This window comes from Musa acuminata, chromosome BXJ1-6 (genome assembly GCF_036884655.1).
Source record: "Musa acuminata AAA Group cultivar baxijiao chromosome BXJ1-6, Cavendish_Baxijiao_AAA, whole genome shotgun sequence".
Classification (NCBI taxonomy): Eukaryota; Viridiplantae; Streptophyta; class Magnoliopsida; order Zingiberales; family Musaceae; genus Musa; species Musa acuminata.
Window position 1 is genome coordinate 9,032,317 of NC_088332.1, and position 17,757 is coordinate 9,050,073.

The 17,757-nt window shown below is 37.7% G+C and overlaps 3 protein-coding genes across 3 annotated transcripts; 2 read left to right on the forward strand and 1 right to left on the reverse strand.

Annotated features, from left to right (window-relative positions):
- Window positions 1-137: 137 nt before the first annotated feature.
- Window positions 138-4,125, forward strand: LOC135676071 (SEC12-like protein 2). The gene is made up of 10 exons (XM_065186871.1): window positions 138-733; window positions 890-984; window positions 1,584-1,734; window positions 2,150-2,241; window positions 2,342-2,441; window positions 2,525-2,600; window positions 2,693-2,813; window positions 3,510-3,626; window positions 3,717-3,784; window positions 3,861-4,125. Exons 1-10 carry the CDS (start codon window positions 338-340, stop codon window positions 3,938-3,940), a joined length of 1,296 nt encoding a protein of 431 aa, XP_065042943.1. The 5' UTR covers window positions 138-337; the 3' UTR covers window positions 3,941-4,125.
- Window positions 4,126-4,236: 111 nt separating this feature from the next.
- On the reverse strand, window positions 4,237-12,858 carry LOC135676072 (protein CutA 1, chloroplastic-like). Its single transcript, XM_065186872.1, has 6 exons — window positions 12,645-12,858; window positions 11,586-11,701; window positions 6,835-6,897; window positions 4,793-4,824; window positions 4,606-4,700; window positions 4,237-4,534 (listed from the first exon to the last, which is right to left on the reverse strand). The coding sequence occupies exons 1-6, from the start codon at window positions 12,845-12,847 to the stop codon at window positions 4,450-4,452; spliced, it is 594 nt and encodes a 197-aa protein (XP_065042944.1). The 5' UTR covers window positions 12,848-12,858; the 3' UTR covers window positions 4,237-4,449.
- Window positions 12,859-13,212: 354 nt separating this feature from the next.
- Window positions 13,213-15,579, forward strand: LOC103987444 (cyclin-D3-1-like). Its single transcript, XM_009405753.3, has 6 exons — window positions 13,213-13,777; window positions 14,125-14,211; window positions 14,332-14,430; window positions 14,532-14,733; window positions 14,821-14,942; window positions 15,038-15,579. Exons 1-6 carry the CDS (start codon window positions 13,319-13,321, stop codon window positions 15,272-15,274), a joined length of 1,206 nt encoding a protein of 401 aa, XP_009404028.2. The 5' UTR covers window positions 13,213-13,318; the 3' UTR covers window positions 15,275-15,579.
- The last annotated feature ends 2,178 nt before the right edge of the window (window positions 15,580-17,757 follow it).

The window sequence follows — 17,757 nt, forward strand, 5'->3', positions numbered from 1 at the left end:
AGTGTTACTGCACTATCTCTACGAAGCATGAGCACAACAGATAGGAAATATTACTAGGTTTTATTTACGCCGCCAACTAATAGGGAACAAGTAAGCTAATGATTTTTTTTTGTTTTGCACGGATGCGACGCGGATTAAGAAGGGTCACGATGGCAAGCAGAGCGGCACATTGAACGCGATTGGCCAAGGCTGGTGGGTCATCGATGATCTTGACCGCGGGTCCCGTTCCCTAGCCCACCTCTTCCGAGAAACAAGAAGTAGAGGAGAGAGAGAGAGAGAGAGAGGAATAAGAATCGACGAACGCCTGTTAGGAACGGGGAGGAGAAAGAAACGTGAAATGGCGAGGAGACGGCAGCGAGAGATCCCGCCTTGCTCCAAGACGTACGGCTTCCCCATCTACTGCGCCGCTTGGGTCCCCATCGACCGGATCTCCTCCGCCGCCGCCGAGGAAGAGGCCGCCGGGAAGAAGAAGGAAGGAGGAGGCGAGGCTGCAGCCGTGGAGGAGACCGCCGAGAAGAAGGAACAAGGAGGAGGAGGAGGCGAGGTGGCGGTGGCCGAGGAGGAGGCCGCGGAGAAGAAGGAACAGGAAGGAGGCCAGTCGTTCCACACGCTCGATCCCAATTGGCTCCTGGTGGCGCTGGGGGGAGGCGGCGGCGAAGGACGGAGCGGGGTTCCCAATGTCCTCCTGATTGCCGAGTTCGACTTGATCTCGCGATCTCTCTCCGACACGCCGGTAATTTTCTTTCTTCCCTCAGTTTCAAGAACCCTATGTAACCCATCGATTCCTGAATCCGAACTTGTTCTTTTCGAATTTCGTTATAATTTTAGCGTCTGAAGTGGTTATGGGGCGTGGCTTCTTGATTCTTGAAGTTTTCGTTGCCTGGTGTAGGTTTTCAGGTTGGGAACCGATGCCGATGTGCCTTATAGGATGGCGGTGCACCCTGGAGGAGACGGCGTTGTCTGCGCGTTTCCAAAGAGTTGCAGGTGTCAGAAACTCTCGTCCTCATGTCAATTTAGTGTTACAATATCGTTGTCTTGAAACTCTTGTGCTTTTGGTATTATACCTTTTGCGCTAAAAAGATACCATGAACTTGACACAAGCACTTGGTTAAAATGTACAAGTTAATTTGACTCGGCATTCATGCCCTCATATACAGATTTGACATCGAAATCATGAGCAAGATGTATTTTCAGCTCTCAGTTCCCTATATTTTTTACACTTGTTATTCTCTAATTTTTGGAGAAGAATTGGCATCTAGCTGTCACAATTCAACGACTTATTACAAAAGAATACTTGTATCACTTGCAAAGATACAAGTCTTTGCAAGTGATACGTGTATCTAGCGTCACAATTTGAGAGCTATCCTACGATGCCATGCTTTAAAACGGAGAACATGAGATTTAGAGAAACATTCAAAGATATGCAGATTCTCCTATTCAGTGTTTTGGGTGTTGTTGCTTTTCTTAGTGATATTTATTTGCTTTTTTACGATGTAGTGTGCCAGAGATTTCTGTTTATGATGAATAAGCATGCTTTGATCTTTCTTGTGATCGTGAACATTTGTTTTTATCTGCCCCTCTAGATGGTTTGACTGGGACGTTCCAGAGAGCAAGAAAACCTATAAACTGGCCTTGAAATCTTCTGCAAAGATATTGACACCATTAGAAGATGTTGGGCTGCAGTTAGCATTGGCCTTTGACGCTGAAGGTTCTATACTTGCAACTGGTGGTGAGGTAGGTAATTTCTTTCTGGTTGTTTCAGTTAGGAAGAGAAGATAAAAGGTTGTGATATTGTAGTAGTTATCATTTGGATGTTTCATACTGCAGTATGTTCTTGCTTAGTAATTAAGTGTTGACATCTATTTTAGTGGACACTGCTTTCTTATACCATCCGAGCATTCTATATAAGTTGCATGACAGTTGAGATTTCATGTTCCATCAATGAAATATCCCTGAAAAAAGACGATTAAAATTTCATGTAACTTGTTTAAAGTTTTATGGTGTAGCCCCCACAATACATGGGACTACATGGTAAGGAAAAGTAACACTATAGAATTAGAAAAGGAGAGTAAGAAAAGCAGAAGACATGCTGCCACATGCATGAATTTACATGAATGCCTCGTCTTTAATTTTGAGCTGCTACATGCAGGATGGGCATTTGAGGGTCTTCAAGTGGCCAAGCATGGAAATTATTCTGGATCAAACTGATGCTCATACAACCGTGAAGGATCTGGATTTTAGGTGGATGGACGCCTATGCATACTAAATTTATAAAGTTATTGGATTTTTTTTTTTTTTTTGTTATCATGTATCATTTCTGAGCCTATGAAATGATTTGCAGCTCAAATGGTAAGTTTCTTGTGTCATTGGGCAACAGTGGCCCATGCAGAGTTTGGGATTTGACATCATCAACAGCTATAGCCAGTCTGCCAAGGGAAATTGTAAGCTTCTTAAGTTATTCTTATATGTGGCTGTGTTTGAAATTTTTGCTGAACATACTATTCTAAACTATATCTGCTTCCAGGGTGAAATTTTTGGCTTCTGCAGATTCTCTCAGACCAGGGCTGATAATCCAGTTTTATATGTTACTGCAATGCACGGTGTCGTTGTTGGATAAGGCTATTTATTCTTGGAAGTTTTTCACTATAGTCTCAATTTTTGTAGGATATAACACCAAACAACATACGTACAGGTAACCAAGCAAAGCTAGTGTCTTGGGATTCCGTTTCATGGAAGAGGGTTGGAGAAAGAAAGATAGGTCGTGATCCAATTTCCGCATTCAACGTATCCATGGATGGTAAACACCTTGCTGCGTAAGTGACTCAACTTATACGTCCATCACTGGTATAGTTCTGTTAGTAATATTTTCCTATGCTTTGCTATTTCATTTGCATGATTTATTCTATTAGTCGTATTCTACTTCTGAGAGTCTAAAGTTGGCTTGTGAATGATGATATTTGCTACAAGGTTGATAGTAACAGAAGTATACGACTTAGAGTAATTTGAATTTGGAAACATGAGCTGTAGCTTTTTGTGGGTTCCCCTGGGGTAACGTCCTGTCATACCCCTTTATTTATTGTTTTGACTTGTGGCTTTTTTTATGCATCTGAAGTTCTAAGCCGAACTTCAGAAATAATTACCACCATCTAACTATCTTTTCTCGACTCAGAAATAATTTAGGTGACCACTTTCTGTTCTTTTAATGATGCAAACATGCTCTAATTTGACCCCCTTAAGATTTTTTCCTTTCATCTGGATTTGGGAGAACAGAATGATTCTTCTGTCTTTCTTAAAGAGGTATTAAAGCATTTCATCATTCTTTGTGTCTGCCTTGACTTTGTCAAGAGTCCATAATTGTATCATCTTTGGAAATAGGCCATCCCAATATGTGGCTCAATCAGTAGTGACTGAATACACCCAACATTCATTATTTTGTGTAAAAAAGGAAAATTCTTTGCTTCCGTAGTTTATTTTCTTGAAAAGAAGAGCCTTTTCTTCACTGTTTGCAGTGGGACTGTTGAAGGGGATATTACTATATTGAGCTCGTTGGATATGCGGGTGCAGATGACGGTTAAAAAGGCACACCTTGGCATCGTGACTGCATTGGCTTTCACACAAGATTCAAGGTTATTATTCCACCTTCCCACCCCACCCCACCCCACCCCCCGCATCATAATCTTAAGGTCCTAAGAACTTTTTTTCTTTGTCGCGTACAGGGCACTGGTTTCTACATCCTTCGATTCAAATGCACGAGTCACAGTAATCGAGAGCCAAAAAAGTAGCGGTAAAGTCTCGATCTGCCTTTTGGTCTAGTTGCATGCTTATGTTTTTGAAGATTTTGATTATATGTCCGTTGCCAGGGCCCAACCTGTGGCTTTTCGTGCTGGTGATCATGCTGGCCGTTCTGGTCTATTACTTGAGGTTTACGGGAGTCTTTTAAAGGTGCACTTCGGGCTGCTTTTTGTTCGGGAATACTTTTTGTCGTACAAGGGACCGTTTCGATTGAATAATATGTTCAGGAATGCTTTTGGACGCCAAATGGAATGAATGCACCGACAGAATGACCAACTATTTTCAGCTCTGGATTCAAGAAGAACAATTGAGAGCTCCCAATAGTTTTATTAATGAGTTGCAAATTTAGGTTGGATTGTTTTTTGGTTTCATAAGAATTCGCCTGTAGACACTGCCATGTACACCTCCAAATAAAATAAAATAAAAAATTGAAGAGATAAAAGGTGGTACCGCCAAGGCAGGCAAATCCAACATATTCAAAAAAGGCTTCAGTCGAATAGACACACCCTAGTACTGATGCCCACAAGGACTACCATTCACACAATGACTACAACATCAACAACGCTACTACACATACAAATCTTCGAACATTCAGTCGGAAGAGAGACGGTCCCTGGTACTCAAGATGCCCACAGAGACTACCATCTCTCATACACATCACTCGTCTCTAGTGCTGTTCTTGATCCACTCCAGATACTTGTGATTCCCGCCGGTGATGGGCATGGCAATGACTTCAGGAACCCTGCATCCATATTTCTAATTGTCAGCTTACTCTCTCTCTCTCTCTATATATATTGGAACCATGGCACTTACTCGTACTCATGATTGGATTTCACATGTTCAGTTAATGCACCAAGAAGGGATTCCCGGGTCTTTATTATCAGTAGTTCCTCAGAATCTGTTTGTACCTGAAAATTTAATACACCAAGGCTGTAACAAAATTGCCTCCCAAATCAATATTTTAAATAAGAAAGAATTCCATTAACCCTTAGAATCGAACCTTGCCATCCCACCAATAAACTGACTCGATACCTGCAACCATAAAATGCACGCATGCTCAGAGAAACATCAATTTGAATGACGTATCTTACAAGTATTTATGATATAACCATGGATGTACATCTTGTCATGTCAATAAATTATGACAATAAAAATAATAATCACCGACTAATTCAAACAGTAAAAACTTAAATTCTTTTGACAATCAGGTCTATAGTTGCTCAACTTCAACTTCAAATTCCAAGAAAGGAACTGTATGCCGATAGGCGTAAACTTGTGTCGGATATAGTGCTGAAGCCAACATCAAAAATACAAAAGATGGCATCATAGGAAAGATAGATGCACAGCGTAGCAGCTTGTGTTGGATAGTGCCATCTAATACACATGCTCTGGGCCAAAGAACTCTAATAGGTAGATGATTCTAGCAATGTTAGTCTCAAAAATATATTGCACGGTTAATGCTTTGATAAGGACATCAGCAACTGTTAAAGCACTAGCCCATTCTCTCTCTTCCTCACTGGATACTTATGGGGCACATATTTAGTTGAATTTATTGTGACTTATTTAATAGAAAGAATTACTAGTCAAACCATGGACAATCCAGATTGAAGATGAACACTAACAATTTCATCAGATCCAAGATACAATAGGCAATCCAGATTGGAGATTAAAAAAAGAAAAGGTTTTATTAGATCCAGATAAGGTGATATGGTTCTGGAAGATGAACCAGAAGGATGGCTCTCATTTGATTTCATCAATTACTGGAATCCTTGAAAAGAAATATAAGGACTTGTATGGATCCTTGTACTTAAAAGATAACAAGAAGCTGTAATGTCAAACAAAGTTTTCAATAATCAAACAAAGAGATCTTTTGTGATTTCTAATTAGGAATGAGCTACATGAATTTTTCCTACAATTCAACCCCATTGAAGGCAAAATCAATAATTAAACAAAGAGCAATAATTACCGGTAAACAGCTCTTACCGGGGACAGTCAACTTATTGGATTTTGCAAGCCTTTTAAAGGGGATAAGAAGAAAGAGAAGTCCAATACGGGATTAACCCCAAACAATACAATAACTCCCTTTTTGTTTATACAATACAATAACTCCCTTTTTGTTTATAACCTATTCAGATAAGGTGTTTAAAGGGTTTATTATTGATAGAGCTAGGGGGCAGATCGGAGCCATGTCTATTGGGCATGGACCAACCTCGACTGGGCCAGCCTATGTCTAGGGCTCTGACCCTTCGGACGGACTGGACTACTACCGCTTCGAGGACACATTCATTCACTTCCCCATCTTACTACAACTGTAACCATGCTGCTTTTCTTACTGGTGCTGATGCTTCCTATTACCTTACTGCCGGTGCTTTCATTCCTATTGTTACAACCGCTTCCCGCTTCATGCAGAAACCCTTAACAGCGGCTTCTTATCCTTAAGCAGCACCTGAAGCTGTATGCTGTGCTCTCATTCTGTCCTCTCCTACTGCTAGCTCTCATTCTGGCTGTAAAGAGCAATCTTTTTTTTTTTGCGTGTGTGTGTTTTCTAATAAAGTTCTCAAAATTAGGAATCTTAGAGACCTCCTCATATTCATTGAACACATACTTCCATATGCCAGATATGGTCCTGTTTTTGGATCAATAAGCATGTTGGATTTGGTTTTGGAACTAGATGGATCCAGCCTGACAACTTCCATCTATGACGTGCAATCTCCAACAACAAAAGGATAAAAGTTCCTTTTTACAATTATATTGAATTCTAAAACAGTAAAGTCACAAAGGAAATGATTTCTGATATTATCTTACAAAGGAGTGAAGGATATCTCTAGCAATGAGTTCAAAGAAAATGCTACATATAAACTTTCAAGCAAGATAGTTGCATGTTGCTACAGTCAACAAGATCTTCATAATTAAATAAATATCTGCCATATACACAGAATCTATAAAACACTAATAAACAAAGATGAAAGGCACAAAACTTGATATGAATGTATTTTTAAGCAGGATTATCACATGCCGTAAAAACAAAACTGATGTACATGCCTGGCACTCGATTGACACATGCAGCAAGTCTTTCCTTGATGATGCTTTCTGCAAGTTTCATGCCTATGTTTAAACAAGTAAAATCATTTAATTATGAATTCAAATAGCACTAGAAAATTTGGAAAGGAATATCATAATTAGAGAGCAACAGACAAATTAGAGAATAAAGTAGATTTGCGTAATTTAGAGAGAAATAAGTCCAAAAGCATGGAGATGCATTTGGTATCATGTTAATATCATAATTGTCTCAAACAACAAACATAAACATGCATCCATCAGTAAATTAGATGCAATATAGTTGCCCATCACTGTCCCCTCAACTTACACAGAAAGATGGGCATCAGCTTATTGCACAAAACTTAATCATCTACTAGGCATAGGAAAAAAATTTTCCTTGTGATTGGCGCATGTACACATGACAAATGAGGGATAACATTACTACATGAAGCCTGTTGCTGGAAGTGACAAATTTTGAAACTTATTTAGTAAATCAAAATGTTGTTCATGCATAAATAAGAAAATAAATTGTATACATTTTGGATTGGATGACCAAACCAAAAAAAAAATTGGAAAAGCTTATTATTATTCAAGGAATGCCTATAACCAAGAAACTTATAATTGAAGGAAATTTGAATGATTATATAAGAAAAACATATGGTGAATATAAAGGGGGTGCATGAGGGGGATTTGGATATGGGGAGAAAAATGAAGATGATAGTATAATTTTTGGATTTCGTATGATCTTATAATTGAAAAAAACCCACTATAAGAAGAGATACGAACATTTATTTACTTATAAGAGTGGTCATAACTGTAGTCTAATAAATAGACTTTCTTCTCACTCAAAGATAGATAAAATTAGAAAGTATGACAAATCAACATAAGTTGATGGTATTAGATATTTAGAAAATGAAAGAATAAAAAGAATAAAAATGATAATGTAAACACTTTTAATAATAAGATGGAAAAAGACGCAACTTAAAACTTAAATAAGGATAATATTAATATTCTTTGAACTACGATGGCTAATAAGATTAGGAGCTTAACAAAAGAGATTCTTAGTGAAACTAAAGGTAGAGGTGTAACAATAAGAGAGAGTTGGTGATGGTGCGAGGAAATTTAAAAAATAATTTTTACAAAAAGATCATGTTTTAAAGATTAATAAAATTATAAAACTAAGGAAAAACTTAAAAGATATAAAAAATTAAAAAAGAGGCTACAAAAAGCAGTTAGTATAATAAGATATAAAACTTACGATAATTTTTATAATAAATTAGGTACTAAAGATGGTAAAAAAGATATATATCGAATTGCTAAAGATAGGAAAAGAAAATATAAGGATTTAGGTAATATTAGATGCATTAAAGCCGAAGATCAAAGAATAATTGTTAATGACAATGAGATTAAGGAAAGATGAAAATTTATTTTTATAAATTATTTAATGAATATTCCACACAAAACTTAGATTTAATGATAAATAATAATGATAGATTTAATAATCATATGTTTATTCATAAAATTAGAGCTAGTGAAGTAAAAGATGCATTAAGGAAGATGAAAATAACTAAAGAGTATGAGGCCTAATGATATCCCTATTGAGGTCTGAAAAAGTTTAGGGAACAAGTGAGTAGCTTGATTAACTGGTTTATCTAACAAAATCATGGGATTCGAAAGAATGTTTAATGAATAGAAGAAGAGTTTTCTAGTGTCAATTTACAAAAGTAAAGGTGACATACCGGATTGTTCAAATTATAAAGGAATTAAAATCATGAGTCATACTATGAAACTTTAGAAAAAAGTCATCGAAAGTAGGACAAGGCTTGAAACAAATATCTCTGAAAATCAATTCGGTTCTATACTTATAAGATCAACCATAGAAGCTATTTTATTAAGATAGTTAATGAAAAAGTATAGGGAGAAAAAAAAAGATGTGCATATGGTTTTTATTGACTTAAAGAAAACCTATGATAAGGTTCCTAAATATTTATTATGGTAAGTTAAAAAAAAAATGTATCCACTACTTATATTGATGTTATTAAATATACGTATGATAATGTAGTTATTAGTGTTAGAACTATAGGGAGTGTAACTAGTGAGTTTCCTATTAGCATGGGATTACACCGAGGATCCACATTAAATCCCCATCTTTTCACATTGATAATGGATGAACTTACTAGTCACTTACATGATACACCTCGTTAGTGTATATTATTAGTTGATGATATTGTCTTAGTCGATGAGAGTTTAAGTGAAATTAATTATAAACTTGAGCTATAGAGACAAATCTTAAAAACTAAAGGTTTTAGATTAAGTAGAACTAAAACTATATATATATATATATATATATATATATATATATATATATATATATAATTTTAATAATTTTAGAAATAGACAAGAGAATATAGTTAAATTGGATGGACAAGAAACCCCTTTAAGTAAAAGCTTTAGGTATCTTAGATCAATTCTTTAACAAGATAGAGAAATCAATGAAGATATTATTCATAGAGTAAAAACGGGATAATTAAAATGGAAAGATGCATCAAAAGTCTTGTGTGATCATCGAATATCTTTAAGATTAATAGGAAAATTTTATAAGATGGTTGTAAGACCAACAATGCTTTATGGATCTGAGCGTTGAGCAGTCAAGAAAAAATATATACAAATAGTTTGTGTTGCCAAGATGAGAATGTTGAGATGGATGTATTGCGTTACTAAAAAAAAAGAAAAAAATACTTTTATTCGTGAATAAGTAAGTATCACTTCAACAGAAGATGCGATAAGATAAAATCATTTAAGATGATATGAGTATATGCTGACAGGACCTCCAGATGTGGTAGTTAGAAAGGTGAAATAATTAATGTTAGTGGTATAAAAAAAGATAGAGAAAGACAAAAAGACTTTAATAAAAACTATAAATAAACATTTAGGTACTTTAAACTTAACTAAACATATGATTTTTTATAGATCTCAATGGCAACAAAAAATACATGTAGTTAACCCCAAATATTTAGGACTTACAACTTTGTTGTTGTTGTTGTAATTTAAGATACCATCATAGCCTTCATGGAAGAAAATAAATATTACTTTTTTATATAACTTTTCATAAGCTTCTTCCAAGCTGATTATTGAACTTATACCTTTTTCTTTCTTTTAACCATATATCCATATAATGATCTTCATTCAAGGAGGAAGAGGAGGTGATGGAGGAAGAGGCTGAGAAGAATAGGCGATGAAGCCAACAACAATGGGCATATGATGGAGAGAAGAGAGGGAGACACTCACACATGCCCTATGCATCAATGCTCGGATATTTAAAAGAAAAAATCACAGTTGTTGGCTTAAGAAAAAGGACCAAATCGGACTACCTAAAATGGAGCGATCTACCTCGAATCATGCTCAAACCAACTATTATTGATCAGTAAAAATACAATTTAATTCCATGGTTTTGCCACACCTGCCATGACAAAACCTTCAGATAGTTCAAGTTTAATTACTTAAATGTCCATAAAATTATGTTTGTCACAAAATTTGAAACTTTTATTTTATCCCTTGCTTTTCCTATTCAACCAAAATGTAAATTTTTCTTGTCAAGAATGGCATAAAACAGTCTATAAGACATCATAATGGATATAGTAAAGCAGTTTATGAAAAGATTTCTTTTGATTTATCCATGAATTAGATCTTGGCTCCAAACATCCAGTTCGTAGTTCACTTGAGATCAAGCGCAAAAAAATAGATGTCTCTATGTGGAAAAACAGCTACATTTTTATGTAAGATATCATATTTGTGTTATCATGTTAGAATGTAGATCTCAAGATTTACAAATTTTTTCACCCTGGTCGTTAGATAAGGCATATTATTTGCAATAAATTAGACCCAGAAAAATGACAGTACATGTATTCAGCAATGAATTCTATTTGTTCCAAAGTCATGGTAGATTGAGCTCTTCAGCAAACTTTTCTGTCTGAAATTGTGCAGTAAACTGAACATCATGGTTCTTTTGTCTCAAATATCTATTTCCCTTCTATAAAAGTACTTGTATGATCCACAACATCAAATTATGTGTCATTACAAGTTGTTGCAAGCTAATGAATGTAGTATAACTAACAAGAAAGGAATGGCAATACATAATTTTAATGAGACCTTTTTGTTCTTAAATGAAATATTCAACACTTCAGCATACTTTGTGTCAAAGAGATCATAGTGTGAACTCAACATCATGGATTTTTTTCATGATAATTTTAATTTTGTATCTTCATTTTGTCATGGATGCTCCACTCCAGAAAGCACTTGTAGCATCTAATAAGACAAATAACAACAGTTTTGACAAATAATTCAAGCTTAATGAATATCACACCTAATGAACACAGAATAACTATATCAAACAGGGTGCTGACCCAAAGGTATATATTGATGGCACAAACAGCATATAGAGTCTGAAAGATAATATATACAACGTGATTAACCTTTCGTGTTAAGAAAGCTTATGAAGAAACAAAAGTCTGCCAAATAGGATATTGTCTTGTAATAAAAAAAAGCTTGTGAAAGATTCATTGTTTGTAAAGACAATAGTTAAAGTTGTGCTATGGTGAATATAAACCTATCTGGAACCAATGTAAACCATGTAGTTCCATGCATCAACAAAATCTCAGAACCACATTTGTAACTCGTAAGATTTACATTCACTAAAATGCCAGATTAGCAAGTCAGCAATCAGAAGTAAAGAACACTTTAGAAGACAAACAAACCTGCTTCTCTGTTTGGTACAGTCACATAGACAACAATAGATGGAACAGTAGTTGAAGCACCTTCCATTATAGTAGAGTGAAGACTTCTGTTCGATGGCTGGTTAACAACCTTTGACCTGCATAAACAGAAACATTGAGCAGAGAGAAAAAAAAGACTGACATAAGAAATTAAAAGAAATCTGCCAGAAGAAACCATAATAGAATTTTCTTATTAGTAAAATGACCTGTTTATGTGAGAAAAGACAAACAAACAGAAAGAGAACGTTCCAACCTTCACAACCAAGAGAGAATTTTAGTGGGGTACCAAACCTAAACCTACTGTGAGAACCAGGTACACTAGAACAACTGTAAGATGGACCTGAACATTTTTTCAGCCCCAGACTGACGATAGAAACCACATCGCAGCTCACAGCTTGTGGTGACAAAAGAAACAGACTTTTCCAAAACAAAAGATGGACCTGAACGGTACACACAAGAACAGAAGGCTTGCCTGCCTGAGGCACACAGTATTTGCCATCAAACAATGGACCAGCTATCATCCACAAGATGCTTGTACTAATTTGCAAGAATTGCTCTAGAGTTCTAGACAATTCTGGAAGACAGTGACCCCTTGTAGCATTCACTCAAAATTAGTTTACGAAGATTGCAATAAACAACTAAAATATGTTCCATCTTGAATAAAAATTCTGTAAGATAAAGTGAATCTTTCATAGCAATCACTCAAACAGGTGAGACGTAGAGATCCTATTCAGAGATCTTGGCTGCACAACCACAACCACGATGCGTTCCTTAAACACTACACGGATGCATGGATACCTACTCGAGTTCAAGAACAAAATACTTCACAGCACGATCACCAACCCTGTTATCAAGATTCAAGATCCTCAACGACCTCGTCATCAAGATTCAAGATCCCGCTCTTCTTACGACAGTATATACAGATACAAGAAAAATATAGCAATCTAATACCCAAGAAGAGATGACAAGAACATGATCGAGAAGAACCAACGGGAATCCCTCCAGATTCCGGGTCCAACAAGCGAGGGATTGAGGTTTTACCCGAGGAAATGGAAGCGGCGAAGGGCCTGGGCACTGGCAAAGCCCGACCTGTAGGCGATCGCGGAGAGGGTGCCGAGGCTCAGAATACAGAGCGCCCCGACGAGCGGAGCGCGGCGTCGAAGCGTTGTCGGCGCCGACGAATGGCGGCGAGGTGGAGCGGCGCAGAACGCCGAGACGGCTCGCGAAAGGCTTCCAAATGGCATCTCCTCCGGCCCACTCTTCTTTTATATATATATATATATATATATATATATATATAGTCTATTTATTTCTCCGGTTTTACGCATCTATCCCTCCATAGATTCGTAAATCACATATGTGCCGCTCCAAATCTTAATATAACATCTACACAGACACACACTTCCCTTATAAAATACCAAACCTACTCTTTACTGTAATCATCAAATTCTTTGATCATTTCAAGACAAATTTGGGAGAATTACATATATACATATAATATTATGATCGATGATCATGCTTTTATCTACTACCACATTATGCATTTTGATGTCAAACCAAAGCTACTATGTCCTCTTTCCAAGCCATATGATGCCATCATCATTTACTTAGGACAAAAAGGCTTCTCCTTTATAATCCTCCTCTCCCCCTTTCTTCCACCGCTTCAGGCATCATTTCGACATTACTGTCATCCTCCACCTTCCACTGCCTTCGCAATGTCAACTGCTCACTTCACTGAAGACCAAGAACATGAAAAGTTTCTCCTTGAGGCTTCTTCCTCTCCCTCTAAAGAGACCATTTTGAGGAGCAGGGAAGGAAGAACGGCCTCGAATCTGGATTTGTCCTGCAGCTTTGATCTATCTACAATGGGCGTGAGCTATAGATTTGCTTCCTCCGTCCTCCTCTGCCCGGAAGACGGCAAAAGCATCCTGGGAAGTGATGAGGAGGAGAAACAAGAGCAGGGCCTCAATGGAGAGGTTGAAAGGCGCAGCCTTTGCCATTTCTCTGGCGAAGGGGGCGATTTTTATGGGGAACCCTTGCCGTCTGAGGATCGCATCGCCTTGATGGTTGAGAGGGAGTCCCATCATCTCCCGGAGGGAGACTATGCCGGGAGGTTGAGGAGGGGGCAGTTGGACCGGGCTGTGAGGAGTGATGCCATTGACTGGATTCAGAGGGTGGGTTGAGTTGTTCCTTGCTTTCTTGTATTTCTTCATCTCTGGATTCCTCAGCACAATATTTTCCCAGGCCCTCGTTGTTTCTCTGACAAGTACTGGGAGTGCAGGACCATCTGATCCCCGAAAGCATTCATCAACTTAATTAGAGTTTGTTCTTAGTTCTACTTTTCCCCTCCATCGTGATAACTAGTTTTGCATTTGCTTTCCTTCTTTGCAGCTGAAGTTATTTGTGCCTACAATAGTCAAAATTGATCTTTTTAATCAAAGTGATAATTCTCTCTTTCCCAATATCTTCATGGTGTAGAATTTACTTGGTAACTATTTGGTGTTTGTTTCCGAATGGACAGGTTCATGCACATTACAAGTTTGGACCTTTGAGTGCCTACTTGTCTGTGAATTACTTGGATCGGTTTCTCTCCGCTTACAATCTACCGGTAAGAAAAGTTACAAGAACACTTGTTTCCTTAATGTGATCTCTATCTATAACAATGTTGACAAAGTAGCAGGAAAAAGTTCTTTCTTCTTTTTCCCTTTAATTTTATTGATTATTTCAGCAAGGTAAGGCTTGGATGACACAATTGTTATCGGTGGCCTGCTTATCCATTGCTGCCAAGGTGGAGGAAGCCGAGGTTCCTTCGTCTCTAGAACTACAGGTAAATGAAAAGCACTACTTTTCTTTTTTTTTCTATGTACACGGTAATCTAGGACGATAACTTCTCAGTTGCCGATCGGTAATTTCCTTTCGGGCAAACAGGTAGGAGAGGCAAAATATGTATTTGAGGCCAGGACCATACAGAGAATGGAGCTTCTAGTGCTTAGCACCCTCAAGTGGAGGATGCAAGCAGTTACACCCTTCTCATTCGTTGATTACTTTTTGTATAAACTCAGTGATGAAAAGTCACCAGATAGCTTACTAATTTATCGCTCTATGGATCTCATTTTGGGCACCATTAGAGGTCAGTGATTTGGAGTAGTACATAATCTATGGATCTCTAGTTTGATACGGCAAGCCTAACATGAACTTGACTGTAACCTTTTTGCAGAGAGTGATTTTCTAGAATTCAGACCTTCGGAGATTGCTGCAGCGGCTGCACTGTCAGCCTTGAAAGAGACTCAAAATTCGGGGATTGACAAGTCTTTAACATGCTGCATCCATGTAGATACGGTAAGATAATCCATCTGTAATGCATTACTTCAATGAACAAATTCTATATATGTTTGAAGGACCTAGTTTTAAATTGGTTTGCACCATGGATTCAGGAAAGAGTCTTGAGGTGTCATCAAGTGATTCAAGAGATGACTTTGATGAAGAACAGGACATATAGTGACAACAACAGTCCATCAGTTTCTACTGTGACAAAGAGTCCAATTGGGGTACTGGATGCTGGGGTCGCGAGCTATGAGAGTGATGATACAACAGCTGGATCACATGCAGATTGTCATCATTCCTCGCCAGCTACCAAAAGGAGGAAACTAAACAGGCCATCAACTTCGTGAAAGGAGGGAAATTTTGTGGTGTTTCCCTGTTTGATCGATATTCCAAATCAGTTTAATTTGCTACGAAGAGCTTTGCCGTGGCCAGCATGTGCCTGAAGATGTAACTAGCTTTAAATCAGTAGACGAGAAAGGGGAACAAAGGGTTTGTGAATTCTAAGTTCATCCATGTACACCTGACGAGATCCACATTCTTAGAGCATAATGCATGAATGCACGGTCGATAATGAGATATATCAGGCTGGATCTTTTAAATGTGTGAGAAACTCATATTGTCAAACAAAAATTGAAAAAACCTGATGTTTTTTGTTTCTGCTTTTTCTTCTTAGAAATATTACAGATCTTAATTCATTTTGTGATTCGAAGATGAGCACTCTCTTGCACCGCTTGCTTGGTCTTTGTTTGTTTCTGTTTCTCACATAAATGCAAAAATTAGGATGGTATTCTTCACCTTGTTTCAGATAAAAAAGAAAACCCAAAAAATGAAGATCCAAGAGAGAAAATTAGAATCAAAAGCATGTATCCCATTGGCATTCCTCTGATTTCTTGCTCCTGTATCTGTATTTTTTGCCATGTCCTTGCATTGTTTGACTGCTTGTCTGCTTAGACTCTTTGATTTGCTGCCCCTTTGATATAAATGAAGAAGAGCCCACTCTTCAGTACAGATCCAGTGATGGCAAAGGTACAGACAAGGATTAAATATTTATAGGGAGGAGAGTTGGTGGACCTTTAGGAATATTCAGGTCCCAGCATCAGCTGTCAAAACAATGTAAATACACTCTGAGGGATCATTCCCCTCCTGCCTTAGCATTTGTTTTACCTTCATCATATGTAGACAAGGATAAGTACTTCCTAAGTCCCAAACTTGTGTCTCCTGTGGTTTCTTGTGTTGGTGTCTGAGAGCTTTGAGCTACCTGCCTGTATGTGAGAGTGATATTTGTCAGGTTCCTAAGACACTTTCATATTGAACTTTTTTACTAGTTTACTATGGGAAAAATATTTTTTATGTTCTCTGGTTTTGAATGCTGTTGAGGAAACTTCAGATACATCCAATTAAGATGTTTATGGATAAATAGTTAGCTGACAGCTTGTTTAGCAGGCAATTTGGTTTGTTTATTGTCATTGATGGGCTCCATTCCATTTGCAATGCTGCTTGCCTGCTGGTCTTCTTACTATGGCAGGTGTGCCTGTGTCAACCAATACTGGCATAAGCAGGATGAGTTCCTTCTGAGACAATGAAAGAGAAAGTTTGGCCCTTTGGAAGTGCATGAAAGGGACCAAAGAGAAATTGCTTTATTGATGCCTGGGGAAAGGAAACTTGTGTACAATATCCCACAGGGAACTGTCATGAGGTAGGGTGATGCAGCTTCACAAATACAGGTAGGCTCTTCAGATACATATGTCTCTACTGGCTCATGCTATAATCTTTTCTTCAGGGTAGAACTCTCACTATAATTGTGAATTTCTGCTCTAGTGACACTGACAAAGCTTGATGCACAAATGAATCATGTCTTATAATAATCCATAATGATATAAACTCAACTGTGTGGAATGTCTTGAAGAGCCAATGCTGTGCATGAAGGTTTCATATCTACATTTCAGTTAGAATCAGAGCTGCTAGAAATGTTCATATTCACATGAACTTTTGCAGTCATGCTTAGTTATCAAAATCATTGCAACTCCTACTGGCACACATATGGAAGCAATTTAATGCACATCTCAAGTTCATGATTCCTACATCCAGCCTAGTGTTCTTTGCTGATCAATGTGACTCCCACAGTGATGGGCACAGCCAATATGAAAAGAAGAGTACAAGGCTGAAACAATTCTAAATGTTTATCCTATCTAAAGCTTAGAACATAAAGACAACCAATGTCAGTTTGGAATCACAAGAGATGAGACACAAAGCCATAGATTAGATACCTTTAGAACTGCTGTAACATGGGATTCATCTTTTACACCTCCACCGCACTCTGATTCCACCAGTACAGGAGAAGATAGGAAGAGAACACTAGTTTAAAGGATCTCTTCACTCTTTAATATGTCCCACCTAACATGCTCCCCAGCACGCCCGGCGGAGATGGTCCACTGGTCTCTCTCAAGACTGTGAGATGCCAAGTTGTAGCAAGGAATCCTTTTCGATCTGTACCCTTGCAAACAGAGAGTGAGTCGAAGATATCGATTCTATTTTTCTTGATAACTCCATTCCTGTTGTTCTGAAGTGAGACTTCAACTACACTCTAAGATCTGACATCGAAACTAGAAGAGATTGCTTCCCATCTTTCTGGGGCCCAACACATCATGTTGGTGACTGTAATGGCTACCTGGATCGAACACCTTGTGTGCATCTCAATGCCCAGAAATATTATTAGTCCATGGAGATGCTTGTTTAGGTTTCGACCGGAGATGGAAGTAAAAGACAAGGGAGGACTGATTCAGGTCGGGCCACTGCCTGTAGAACATAGCTGACTAGGTCAAAGAGCCTG